This window comes from Ammospiza caudacuta, chromosome 2 (genome assembly GCF_027887145.1).
Source record: "Ammospiza caudacuta isolate bAmmCau1 chromosome 2, bAmmCau1.pri, whole genome shotgun sequence".
NCBI classification, from domain to species: domain Eukaryota; kingdom Metazoa; phylum Chordata; class Aves; order Passeriformes; family Passerellidae; genus Ammospiza; species Ammospiza caudacuta.
In genome coordinates, this window is record NC_080594.1 from 72,067,004 (window position 1) to 72,081,583 (window position 14,580).

Consider the following 14,580-nt stretch of genomic DNA (forward strand, 5'->3'; position numbering starts at 1 on the left):
TCTTACACCTCTCTCCTAAGTCCTATTTCAACACATTCAGGTGAGAGGTTTCTTTGTGATTTTTTGTTTTATTTCTATGACTGTTTTAGGAAGAAATACTCCCATATTTTTAAAGCTTTTCTCTTGTTTGCAAGACATACAATATTTACTGAAAATATTTGTATTGAATAAAGGTCACCAACAGGAACTTAAAAGACTGCAGCTACAGTCAGTGATGAATCCCAGTCTTGAAGGCCATAAACTATACATGCTTTGTTTCTTATAAAAGACAAAACACACATTAACACACTAAATAATCCAGAATCCTGACAAACTAAACATTGTGTACCTTAAGGAAAGGCTCCAAAGAGCTGGTCCAGCCTTTAACTGACTAAGCAGTGTTTTCAGAAAACTGAAAGTTCTCTCTGGATCTCCAAATAGCTATTTCATTAGCATGGATTTGTTCAGTTCCATATGCACAAATACTAAAACCCTTGGGAAAACTAAGCAACAAGTAACCTGCCTGTTCTTTTAACATTGTTACAGCTATGTTTTATCAGACTGCAAAACCTTTTGCACAAAAAATCTAGTAGATTATTTAAATGTTCTTGTTCTCTCATGAAAAGAGCAGCATCATAAGAGTTATCAAGAAAGGTGCTACTCTTTGCACCAACTCATTAATGAAAAACTTCAGCATTTGGATGGAGAAGCAAAAAAGCTCTTTGATCTTATTATGCAAATAAAGATTGATTATCAAATCCAATATTCACATTTGATTATATAAAACAAGATCTCTAAGTATTTGTGAAGCACTGCTCCCATCTTTATCACAAGAACTTTTTCTGAACCAACACAGGAGACTAATTTCCAACCCCTCCAGACCCACTACCTCCCACAGCTACACAGGTATGGGATTTCAATGCCCTTTAGAAAATGTAACACAAATGAGTGCAACAAGCAGGATAACAGTATCTTTTCAGCTACAGTCCCTATACAGAACCACAGGATCAACTAGGTTGGAAAAGACCTTTGAGATCAAGTCCAACCAATGATCAAACACCCCCAAGTCAACTAGACCATGGTACTAAATGCCACATTCAGTCTTCCCTTTAAACACCTCCAGGGATAGTGACTCCACCACCTCCCTGGACAGCCCATTCCAATTCCCAATCACCCTTTCTGTGAAGAAATTCTTCCAAATGTCCAACCTAAACCTCCCCTAGTGCAGCATAAGACTGTGTCCTCCTGTCCTGTAACTGGTTGCCTGGGAGAAGAGACCAATCCCCACCTGGCTACAACCTCCTTTCACCCAAACATCTATAAAACCAACCATAAGAGTACATTCCTGCTACTGTTCAAGTGATCTTTTTTTTGCTTTTTGAAACAGATGGCATACAGAAGGGATAAGCTGCTCTGGTTCTACTTCTAACCACAGAAATAGAAGCAAATGTAAATTTTTCTCTGCCACTCTTCTTTTTTCTTTTAACTGAAATCTACCTCCCAGCTCTGTCATCACTAATGGTCTGAACAGCAGCACCTTTCAATAATGCCTGGGCATTTAATTAGGTTTCAATAAAAAATTGTTAGCTGCACCCAACATTTGCCAGCAGCATGCAGCAGCTCTGACATAACCTAAACAAAGGCTTCCTCTTTTTACTTCACAGCTAAAATTAGCCACAAAGATGCAAAGAAAAATATTCCATCCTTTTCCATATGCACAGGCAACTGCAAGACTTCTCTTTCGCGTTGCTCTTTATTTGTGGCTAAAACCAGCAATTTCTTACTAAAATGAAATAAAGACACAATTCACATAACAAGATTCACTGGCACAGTCTAGGGAATAATTTGGATTACAAGGCACATTTTGTATTCAAGTAAAACCAGTATCTAATACATAAAAGAAGAATCAAAGTGGTATTTACTAAAACTGCAGGAACTTGAAAGAGCATATGTCCCACTAAGTTATTCCTCTTTTCGACACACAAAAATCTTAGCAACCACATCATCATGCTTTACAAAAATATGACAGGTTACATCAGTCTAAATTTCTCATATTTAATTTGACAAGACACTGAGGTATTTTAGAACACAAAGAGTACTGTGAAGCTCTTAATGTAGATTATTGTTTGTGTGGAAAATCAGCAACGAAGTAGATAAAACATAAAATTTTGAAATGCTGCAATGGTGTTTTGTTTTTTTAATTCAGTCTGTCAATATTCTCACGTTATGCAAATACAGAAAAGTTCATTTTATAAAAGAAAATTCTGTCTACGACAGAACAGAAATGGAATAATTTATTATAGTAATTATATTACTATATTATATTACCTAATTCATATAATAGGTAAATAGCATGGGACAGGCTTGTAATCCTCTCTTCAAATAAATGTTTTTTAAAATGTAGATCCTAAAACAACCATTCAACTAGGAAAAAAAACCAAAAAACTGACCTGTGTAAGTGATATAAAGTGCTCCTTTCATCATTAAAATTCTGAATCATATGTGTAGACTTTGTTAAACACACAGATTTTCCACATTTTCTAAAAGCATGCTACATAATGAACTATCATCTTAGGTCCTGATTTAGTTTGATCACTGTACAGGCTCAATGGAGGAAGACTATTTTCACTCTCAGAAAACAGACTCAGAAGTTTCTTAAGCTATTTAAGGCCCTTCTTGATAAGTCACTCACCTCTTCCTTCTTCCAATCTATGTCTCCTAATTACACGCTGCCGCTTTTCTTCTTGTCGTAGCTGAAGGTGTTCTTCAATATTAACTCCAGGAACAGGGACAGCTAAAGATTAAGAAAATAAGTAAATTTATCTTTAAAATTGTTGTGGTGGCAATAACCCAAAAGAAGTTAAGGAAATGAAAACTGAAAACCTTTACATGGCCCTGACAATAAAAAGGATTTGAGTAAATTTTGAGGAGTTCTAACCTTTATCTCCTAATTTCCTGGTTTTCATGAATCTGACTATTCCAACATCACTAAATAGTACTTAGGCATATACATATATGTAGTTATGTGTTGTCATGGTTATCTCCATTCTCTCCTAAAAAGCTTTCAAAAGTAGTATTAAACCAAGTCTATGATTGTTTATATTTGTAAAAGGTTTTACATGAATTAGCCATGCTTTAGTTGAAGAATGCTTAAATCCTGATAAAAACACTATAGAAATTTTTCAGGATATCAAAAAGGACAAGAACAACTTTGTAGTATCAACATCAATATCGTAACTGCACAGGTCACAAAGTAGCACAGGTGACTATAGTAAGGGTGAACATAGAACAGTTCACTTAACAGAATGATCCCACTTTGCTGTATCACCAATAAATAAATCTGACTGTTCAGCACCATTTTAACAATATTACACTAAAATTGTCCTGTAACAAAGTGTGTAAACAAATGTACTGGATAACAATAGGGAAAAAAAACAGGTACAGTAAAAATGAGAATTAAAAGCCTTTTTGCTAATTTCATATTACTTACCCAGCAAGAGATCTAAAGGTATCATCTCTTTTACAGCATCAAGGATTCCTCTTTGCCTTGCTTCCTGGCCATCCAGTTCTCTAGCACATGCCTTGCAGCAGCCACACACAGCACAGCCTGACTCACCTGAGCCACAGCCACAGATTCTGCAGCAGACAGAGTTGCTTTATCACTATCTTTATTTTTGTGCATTACTGATGCCCTTGTAATTAAAACATAGATTATTACTTTGTTCTATCTGTGGACATGCAAGTTTTCCTGAGATAAACAGGAAGGACAGCTAATTTAAATCCTAGCTGCTGTTGCATGGTGCCTTACACTATCTGACTTCTCAGAACTAATTTTCTTCCTTCAATTTAATGTATACCACATGAAAACATGAACAAGGAAACAATGAGCACACAAAATGCTGAAGAAACAGTAATGGTGACACAGTGGCCCTCCTGCAGCTCAACTAAGAAGTAACAGATAATGGCAACTTGAAAAGCAAGATAAATGTCCATGAGAGGATGAAGAAAGTTATCCTAAGCCAGCAGCTCTGTCATGACACAGAAATTATACTGGTGTTCACATCCAACAGCTTCTAGTAAAGAACTAGATGCCAAAGTAAGAAATCAGTTTGTAAAACTAAATCACCTGCAGCCAGAAGCTATTTACAGAAATTTTAAGCCATTTCTGATTTTAAAAGCACATAGTAGCATATATTTAGCTATAAAGTTACTTTAAATGGAAACTCCAACTCAGTTCACATTCAGGAAGTGCTTTAGCCATCCAACCCACTGCACCAGGCACAGCCCCACACATGTGCTTACCCTCCAGGTACTCTATCAGGACGGCCGCTGCTAACACAGCTGGCTCCATAGCCCGTGCAATCCCCACATACAGTGCACACCATACACTGCTCCAGCTTCCATTTATGCATGCCTGGAGGACACATCATGGACTTCTCATCTTTTTCATCCAGTTCTTCTTCCAGATCTTCATCCATTGCTGTTGCCATGTTCTCAACTCCAAAACCTAATTAAAATAAGAAATTCTTGCTTTCTGAGACCAACAGAGAGGGTTCTGGTTACTCAGAGAGGTAAGGACAGGTTGGACAAGGCTCTGAGTAACCTGATCTAGCTGAAGATGACCCTGCTCATTGCCGGGGGTTGCACTAAATTACCTTTAAAAGACTGCTTCCACCTCCAACTATTCTATGTGTCTATGAACTGCTGAAGCTCTGAAGAACACTCACAGAGATCAGGTTTTAAAAGGAATGACTAGGAATGTCTCATTTGCCTGCTCAGCCAGCACAGAGACTTTTTGGAAATATCTGATCATGTTGCATGTATTCAAACTTTAGTGTTGGAATTACATTTTATAAAAAAGGTTTAGCTTTGTTTTCACTTCTGATATTTGCATGCAAATGAAAAGTTAAAAAAAAAACCTAAAAAAAAATAATCAAGGTCCCATACCTTTTCCTCCCTGGCTCATAGAGCCTGTGTCTCGTCCACACTGTCCTTTATTATTCACTCCAAATGTCCAAACTTCTCCATTCTTCATTAACACACAGGTGTGAGCTTTGCCCATGGCTACTTGAGTCACAAAATGACCTTTCAAATCTGTTACTAAACCTGTAAGACATAAAACACTTGGGTGAAAAATTGCACTCTCTAGCCAAGAAGGAAACTCGATGTAACAAAATTGTTAGTGGATACTGATAATTTTAAAATTTATAGCACGGGAGAAAAACAGATATAAAAAACAAGTGTTAGAATAAAAAGTGAAAGAAGAACTAGGCCTAGGCCACTTGTCCTACGAAAAATGAAAATCCAAAAGCAAACCTAAAACTACTGTGAATCACATGTTTTTGAAAAAGAATTCTAAAGGAATCATAAAGCCATTGGAGTTTATTTCATTATATTTTACTTAAACTGTGGTGTACAGGATCCCCTGCTACATTATGAGCAGAGGAGGACATTAAGGCTTAGCTTCCAGCAGCCCTTGTTCATACCAAAGCACATCTTATTTCTGTGACTTCCTCCTGTGTGGCCTTCTTGTGCCAGATTAACACAAGTGATTTTTTTTTTTCTTCTCCTTAGTGGAAGAATTGCTTTGGATATTTGTCACCACCGATGCTAAATTATGTTAGAACTTTTGGAAACTACCTTTTTCTACCCATTCTATCATATTTGTCTGAATCAACAGAATGTCAGAAATACATTAAGAAACACACAAACAACTTTTCATGGGCTAAAAACTTCCATACTAATTTCAATTACTTCAGCTGAAAAATAATGCAAAAGACCAATATTAACTTACTCGTACTATCAGAGTAAATGGCATCTTTTCCAAACATGTAGAGTTCTCCATCTTTGGAAATTACAGAACTGCTCCCATTATTGCACGCTGTAGATATGACAATCTTTCCTTCCATTTTAATAATTTTTTTAGGCTTATATGGTTTTGATTGCCGTCTGCTTTTAGCTTTAAATAAAGAAATAAATTACAAGTATATCTACCAAAAAATCCCCAAACCATCACAGGCATAATCATAGTTTTCAGACCACTAACGAAAAAAACCCAAACAAACAACCAACTATAGGTACCAATCTCCTGATTTAATTTTAATTGGATTATACTGGTTCCTCTCAAAAATTCAATGGCAAGCCAAGACATGATTAGATCAGTATATTTTAGAAATGATTCTTCAAGTATTTCAAATCACGTTAATTATTCTTATTAATCTACCACATCATCATCTCCCATCTGTTTCCTAAAGTGAAGTATTTAATTCAATATTACAGCAGATCACAGCTCCAGGGCACTTAAAGATATCTTCAGTTGTCTCACAAAGTCTATTTAAACCTACACACACAGCTACAGAAATCAAGACCAGGACATGTGTTAATCTTATATTGATGAGGCAATTATTAGTGTGAAGACCAAATTAATCTGTCTTCTTTAATGTCTGAAGAATTCTGCTTGATCGAGCACAGAAGATCTGCTTCTACAAGTTCTCATCAATGCACCTCCACCAGCCAGCAAAACACCCATTTCCAAAGCTCAATAAAACAACAGTGAAGAGGCAGAAGTTTGTCTCCACAGTTTTTCCAAGTTCCAGGCAGACAGCACGGCCTCTTGACCAAATTTACTACTGCCTTTTCTTGGGACAAATCTAAAATAGTATTTCCACCACACTACCCGAACTGTGGTAAAACACAGATTAGATTCGGTAGCTGGGAGAGGTTTTGGCACTGGTTGTCAGGACTTGTGGCCAGCATCATCTCCAGCAAAAACGGCATGCTTACATGTTCCTGGAAAATACTGAAACTCTTATTTTCAAATTAATAACTCTTTAAGAAGCTTTTACCAACCACTGCTCAAGCAAGCAATGATACATACTTGATTCACCATCCTCTCCTTTACTAGCAGAGCCTGTGAAGAATATGCTTCCATCCTCAGCAACAAGTAAGGCATGTGAGCCATCATGTCCTACAGAAAACTGAATAATCTTTGGAGATTTTGTGATTGGGAGTTCAACCCATTTGCCAGCTGAAGGGCCACCTTGTTTGATTCCAAGGCTCTGATATTTGCCAGTATAATAAATCTAGGAGAAAAAAGTTTATCAGTTTTAGTTATGACACAGCACTTCAAGCTTACATAATTCTCAAAGTTGCATTGTTTTTAATTCTTTTCACTTCAAACCACACTGCACTCTTCCTGACTTTGTTTATGCCATTTCACTATCTCTGTCCCAAACTCATCAATTTTGACTTAATGGGGGAAGCATTCTGATTAGATTCTTAGATTAGATTGTTTGGAATTGTGCTTTCTTCTGAGCCACTGAGTGAGTTTTCATATATAATTGTTTGGCTAGATGAGTTGAACACACAAGAAAGAAACCAAAGAAACTACTCAGAGGAAGCATTTTAAAACACCTCACAAAAATGTCTGGTCTGTGGAAAAACAAGATGGTATCATAACAATAAAATCAATTTAAAATAAAAAATTACTATATATTTTAATATGTTTCAACACATTTGTAAAACATGCTTAGTAAATGCACAGTGGCCACTGACTACATAAATAACAGAGTAAGATATTTCATGTGAACAAACACAAAAATGAACTAAAAGGTTTCCTTTAGAACCATGCAACTCAACAGCTCTAGCAAATTGGCATGTCAGGCTATGGGTCACCTGAAGCCACTTCACATTGCCTTACATATTGTATCTCCTACCTTAACAGACACTTCATAGAGCAAACCCAGAAAATGTGGTAATTTTATACTGAACAGGCACTCTTGTTAGTCAAATGATAAAGTTAATCAGTCTCCCTCAATGCTGAAGAGTTCCATTTGATCAAAATCTGGTACATACCATTAAATTTTCTTAAAAAGTATTTGCTCTAACATTTTAAACAATCTCACTGTTCTGACAGCAGCAGAGCAAGGCCTTCATTCCAACAAAGCAGTGCAATTTTGAATATGTAATTAAGAACTATGTTTCTACAAGATAAACAGCATTAGTCTTTCACACTGAAATAGAACCACAGTAAATAATGTAAAGAGTCACCGACAGTATTTCTAAATTTCCATGATTATGCAAATGCCTCAAAAAGTCTCCACTGAGCAAAACATATCAAATCATTAAGAACAGGTTTGAAGAAATCAATTGAAACATTTGCATAGGGGAACCAATAATTCTCTAAAAGATCAGAAAAAAAATCAGGATGTGATTTAAATAAATTACTACAGTCAGACTGTAGAAAGTTATGAGGTGGTCAAATTTGCAAAGATGCTAACACATCATTTGTAGAGAGAAGACAGTTTTGTTTCCCAAATTTAAACAAAGCCCTTTATCGTAAGACTGACTGTAGAAATTCCTATAAATTCAAGTAATGGATTTCTAAGGAGTTCCAACTATCTGATTGGTTGATTATCTTATTGGTTGACTGATTATCTAATCTTTTTTTAAAATAACTATTTGCCTCTTAGGTTCTAAAGCAGGCTCTGAAAAATATATTTGAGTACAGTCATAAACATACATTCTAACATACTGAAAAGGCAAAAAAGAAATTATGGAAAATAATGATTAAATTAAAAATCACAGAAATCTATTGGTGCAATTTGCTATTTACTACAGAACATTTTCAGTACCTTTCCACTAGCAGTTTTCATCAGTGCAAACTCTCTCCCAGCACCAAGGACAGCTGATTCCTCATCAAACCCTGTACCTGTGCAAGTAAGATCGTGTTAACTGAACAGTTTAACCAGGCAGTTTCACAGACCAGTCACCTATCCACCTCTGCTGGTCCATGGAGCCAAACATGCTTTTTCTTTTGTTCTAATAGAGCCAAAAGCAAGCTCAATAGAGCAAAAATACCCCAAAGCAAAGGCCAAGTGATCGTTTTTCAAAATATCTTCATAGATACTAACAATTCTTCAACTCAAATTCTGATGCAAATGTGTTTTTCAATGTAATTCTTTCTCCCTTTAATCCAGTCAGTGATCCTTGTAAATTGTTAACTTTGACCCACAGCAAGGAGTTCTGCAGCTTACTATAAAGTCCAAGCTTCAAACAATTATATATTTATTATACAACTGAAGGAAAACACTGAAAACCATAAACAGTACTAGAGACAGAAAGGTGGTTCCAAATGAATGTATGAATTTGACTCCGAGTCAAGTAATGCTTGAATGGTTTCACACCCCTCTCCATGTGTTTATTATGGAGCTATACCTTCCTGCACATAGCAGAGCTGAAGGAAAGCGCAATGTTTCAGCTCTACTGTTTGAATTATCAGGCTTGTTATTAACCTTCAAAGAAGAAAACTTACTGATAATGTGCAAATCTTTTTCCAGATCAAACAATGAGATGCCACAGGCATGTAAGCATTTTCTTGCAAGCTTAAGCTGCAGTTCTTGTTGCAATACTGGCTCAGTACTCGTGGCAAATATTCGCACTACAAAGCCATCCTGCAAAAAATACAAAAATCAACTTTATACTGTACCAGAAATTAAGTAATTTACTTCTCAAGTCCTAAGTGCATCAACATAGTACTATTTCAGAGTAAATGTCAGAGGACACAATGATAAAGTAACTTTTATTTTAATGACCACAGAGGAGAAAATAATTAAGTGGCCACCAAGACAAGCTGAGGTATCTGATGCCTTAAACTCATTGAGTTCTAGAAAAATGCTACAAACGCTATAAAAACAGTGAACTGCTGCAGAAATCTTACTCTTGCAATTATTTACAGCTATGTTTAGGCCCTGAACTTCTCCTTATTCAGAACCCAAAATTCTGCATGCAGAGTGACAGCTGTGAAGAGTAGCTAGAAGAGTTTTCTGTTTACAAGTGCAGAGTCATGTTAAAAAAAACCAGCTGATTCTGTTAGGAGGGAAATGGATTAATCTTGGTTTTTCGACAGTTAATATTTAGCATCTGTTGCCAACCCAGTTTCACCCCATCCCTATTTTGCAGATTTCTCACTTGAAAAACCACACCAGAATTGAAAACACAGTAACTGTCTGCTGAAAAAAAATATAACCACCACTACAGTTTTGTCCCTAGTAGGAGCATTTTGAGTTTCTACAGCTTTGGCCATCAGGCAATTTCCACACAAAAATCAATTGGAATCTGGTATATTTCCTATCTCTTCTAATAAAACTGTCTGAAATGCTCCAATAAGTTCCAAAATAATTACAGGAAATTATTAAAGAAAAAAAATTTATTCTTAAGCTCTATGAAGCTTATCCTACAAAGAACCTGTAGAACATATTATTCAACATATAAGATTTTTTTTTCCTGAAAGAGCAATGGAGTTTTTCTTAAAACTTATCTGAAAAACAAAAAAATCAATCACAAATCACAATTGTGTGAATATAAAAATATTGCACTTTTATGCATAAATATGGAAGTTTGTCATTATTTCTAGTTAAATGGATTTCTTCCTTAATTGTGTTAGTGAAGAAAAAGCCAAACATGAAGGAAAAAGAGGCTAAAAATATTGTGAAATAAAAACCAGTTGAGTGAAAAATAGTTTACCCATCATTTGTAATACTTACATCTCTAGATGCTGCTATTTGATTGATATATTCTCCATCTGTGAAAAGGATATTCTGCCCTTCAGTATGACAATCTGTGAGAGAAAAATGAAGCGCACTGCATCAGTTTATATTAGCATACATACATACACTGATCTGTGCTTCTGTCTAATTCATTCTCACTCCAATCAGATCATGAGAGTTCTACTTTGTCTCAAGTGTGATCATACCACTCTTATAATGTGTTATTTTGCACTAATATGTCCTGTCTCACCAAAAACATGTAATTCTCCTTGGCTCCTGTAAGTGTTATTACAGCACTTGCTATTGTATGAAATATGAGTGGTTACACCCTAATATTTGACTGTTAGAAAACTCCATTCACCTTTCACAGGTAGTCACCTGTGAAGCATATTCCAAACTAATACAAATAAATTCAAATTTTCCAGTACTATTAAATCTTTCTCCTTTCCCAGAAACTTTTTTTAATATAAGGACTTTTATCTTCATAGAAATGTTTCCTCAGTCCAGCATATAAAATCTACAGAAATAAATGCATCACGGTTTTCACTATTTATCTCATTTTTTCATAACTTATAAATCTCACCTAACTATTAACTGAAAATCTAGGGGCTTTTTGAAAACTATGAAGTATATACTTGAATACATCACTCATTTATTGAAAATAGCTCAGTTAATTCCAAGTAAATGGGAGGGAAAGAATTCTACCCAAATTAGCAGGAAAAAAAGAAAATATCACTTTCTCTGCAAGTTTAAATCTATGCCCCTACATCATTTTTTCTTCCCTTCCTGCACTGTTGATGGAGCTACTGGCAAAGAGATTGATATCATATGGTTTGTGTTTGTCTCATTGATTACACACAGAAAAAGACCTCTTCCAAAAATACTATAGGACAGCCACTTTACACTCCAAATATTTGCTTCATAATCTGAACAAAAATCCAGTATGAACATTTTATCACATAAATTTAATGCTAAATGGAGCATACATAATGTCTTTCTAGCATGACCAGCAAGTTCACTGGATTTTTGCTACCTAGCTAAAGCACTAAAATAATACAGCTGAAAACATCCCATAGAAACCCACTGTTTACATTTTCCTGATACACTGTCCAGTCCAATATACTGTCTTAATCAGGAACAGAATATGCATTAAAAAGCCTTTAGTAACTTTCAAATCTGGAAGCAAAACACCAAAAGTAGACAACATTCCTTCCCCTTAAGAGCACACGCAGGTACGAATCACAGGAAGTATGCAGCAAGCATGATGGAGAAAGGCAGCAGAAACACTGAACCTTGAAATTCTGCTCTCTCAAAAATAATCTTGGATTTAACAACCAAAGGCAGTCCATGCTACTAATTCTCTATGCTGCAAAGTCATGTTAGTGATACAAGAAGTACCAGTAACTGGATGAGAAGTTCCAAAACTAATCTAAATGACATTTCTCCAAAGGTTACAGGAAGCTGGTAAGCATGAAGTTTCCTTGAATGACTGAAAATTACATGGTCACACAAGCAGAACAGCCAAGGAAACAGCACATTCTGGCCACCAGTGGGTCCATATTGCACTACTTAGCCTATTGCTTGAGTCACTTCAAGAAAGGTGAGTCTCCTGGTAAACATTTCTGGGGGTTGTTTGGTATGATCTGCTCAAACAGGAAATCTAGAACAGAGGTGTTGTTTTTTTGGGTTTTTTTTACAGACATGCTCTCCAGAAGACTTCCTAAAAATTAGCACTTGCTTAGCTAACAAACAGGCCCAGCATTAAAAATCAAATCATTGGGAAGATTAACAAATGGAAGGCAAATGGAGTATTTGGAAAAACTAGTACAGTGTCTCCGCTAGGAAAAAGCTTGTACGATCAATCATAAATCTTGTTCAATCTGACTTTGTATATTACCATGGGGGTGAAGATAACCAAGCATTCTGTCTGAAGACTGCTACAAGAGAAAGGGTTTATGTACTTAAACCACATAACTACAGATATCTGTTAATCACAGCCTCCTTAGAGGCTTCAGAGGAAGCCTCTGTTAAGCATCAACTTTCCACATTCATATTGCACATTCTGCACCTGCTAGTAATGCAGGCCTTGAGATCACCTAGGCTACCCTCAGTTAGCAGTACTTTCCACACTAAGGGAATAGTCCTGAGCTTAAGACACTAATTTGCAATTTCAAAAAACAATAAAACCATATACCATGTGACTTCAATTTCTCCAGCTGAAAACAGAAATGTTTTAAGGTAAGCAGAAAGCATCACTGTTGAAAGAAATGGCAAAGATGAAAACCTCTATAAATTCAGGTCTTGTCATCTAGTAAATTCTCATGGAATTAAGACATTCTTTTATGATACATGGACTGAGAAAAGAGATACTCAACTCAGGTACAGTGTATAAATCTTGGCAAAGGCCTTAGACACAAGAATGTTGACACATAGCCTGGTAGCTCCAGAAACAAGGCTGGATTTGCAAGATCATTTTTCAGAGTGGAAAGACTGCCCTTTAAAAACAGAAGTTTATGGCTTTAATAAGCTAATGGATCCTACAGTCTGAGAAAGGAAAAATAATGTTCCATAGTTCTCTGACTTTTCTAAAGTCATGTGACTTCTACCTAGGATCAACTTCTAATCAAATCTCCTAACCTCCTATGCATCCCATGTATGAATAAATTCTAATACCTTTTTTAATGCACTATCACCAGCCCAGGCATTTGAAAGAGATTAATTTCAGATAGAGCCATGCCTGAATATCATCCCAACTAGGAGCAAATATTTGCTGTGTTCAGCTGTTAGCAAGGTCACTGACCTCTAGTTCTATCCAGCATGGCTTTTCAGAACTAGAACAACTTGCAAGTCACCATAAGATTGCAGTGGGGCAGCCACTGCTATTCAGAGTTAAGTACCTACTCAGTTTTCCTCAGGTCAGACACCTTTCTCCCTACCTTCATTTCATTTTTTCTAATGGGAAAGGAAAATAACCAGAAGTGGAACCCCTGGAATTTGTCCCAGGCAAAAGTTCAAGGTCATATCTTCTCACAATAACACACTGAGCTAAATGTGTAGAAGTGCACAAAGCAAAACAGCAAAGTTCAAGGACTGAAATACAAAGGACTGGAGTTACAAAGAACATCTACTCTAACACCATCACAAACCATACAAAATGCAACTGAGAGGACAGTTTGAGAAATTACTGAATGGGTATTCCCATTTGGATTTGCTTTTGCAAATTGTTGAGAAGGCACACACATTTAATTTGTGCCTTTTTACAGTATAAATACAAGGCAGTCTTGCAGAACTACACTTGCCACTGAGATTTGCAAAAACAAGCTAACAGCTCCAAAGGGTAGACTTTAAATGTGCTCAAATCTCTCTCAAGACTTGCATAAAGAACACTGATTTGTTTACAGATGGCAACATAATTAAGGACATCAATGAACCCTACTGTGTAAGAAGCTGCCCTGAGGTGAACAAAGATGAAAAACCACTCTGGAAGGCAGTTTTTCAGGTCCTTGAATGTGCTCTCACTGAAATAGCTCTTACAGCCCCCACAGAGAGCAACAGCAGCTTCAAAAGACATCCATACTTTAAGGATGTGCAGAAGGTTGCATGGACTAGATTCAACATTCAGAACTTGTTTAAAAAATTGCTGTTTGCATTTTAAAGACAAAAATCCTAGAGAACTTTTCTGAGGTTTCAGTCAGTGGTTTCTTATTTATGTCAGGATGAAACAAAATCTTTCTTCTGATCTACAACATAAGTCTGTCATTATTTGATTAAAAAATATTCTTGTGTCCTTCTGCTATTTATCTGTGTAGCTAAGAACAGATGTATTTCACTAGAAGGCCATTAAAACATGTTCCAGGAACTTCCTTATTCTCTAAAGAGACTCAAGTTATGAGGCACCTCTGAAAAAGGACAACAAAATGAAAACAAACAAACCCCCACAAAACAAACAAACCCTACCCAAAACCCCCCAAAACAAAAATAAAATTCCCCAAACAAATAAACCAAAATCCACCACCAATATAAACATCAGAAGCATGGTCCATCAGTGTTCATT

General features: G+C 36.1%; 1 protein-coding gene across 2 annotated transcripts in view; it reads right to left on the reverse strand.

The window, feature by feature from the left end:
* MYCBP2 (MYC binding protein 2) overlaps positions 1 to 14,580 on the reverse strand; it is a 173,379-nt gene that overhangs the window by 119,250 nt on the left and 39,549 nt on the right. For both annotated transcript variants that reach the window (XM_058800162.1, XM_058800161.1), the window contains exons 9-17: positions 10,524 to 10,597; positions 9,293 to 9,431; positions 8,613 to 8,689; positions 6,857 to 7,061; positions 5,774 to 5,938; positions 4,927 to 5,085; positions 4,282 to 4,486; positions 3,470 to 3,615; positions 2,672 to 2,773 (exon numbers count right to left, since the gene is read on the reverse strand). In XM_058800162.1, the coding sequence (XP_058656145.1) occupies positions 2,672 to 2,773; positions 3,470 to 3,615; positions 4,282 to 4,486; positions 4,927 to 5,085; positions 5,774 to 5,938; positions 6,857 to 7,061; positions 8,613 to 8,689; positions 9,293 to 9,431; positions 10,524 to 10,597 (1,272 nt within the window). The remainder of the gene's footprint in view (positions 1 to 2,671; positions 2,774 to 3,469; positions 3,616 to 4,281; positions 4,487 to 4,926; positions 5,086 to 5,773; positions 5,939 to 6,856; positions 7,062 to 8,612; positions 8,690 to 9,292; positions 9,432 to 10,523; positions 10,598 to 14,580) is intronic.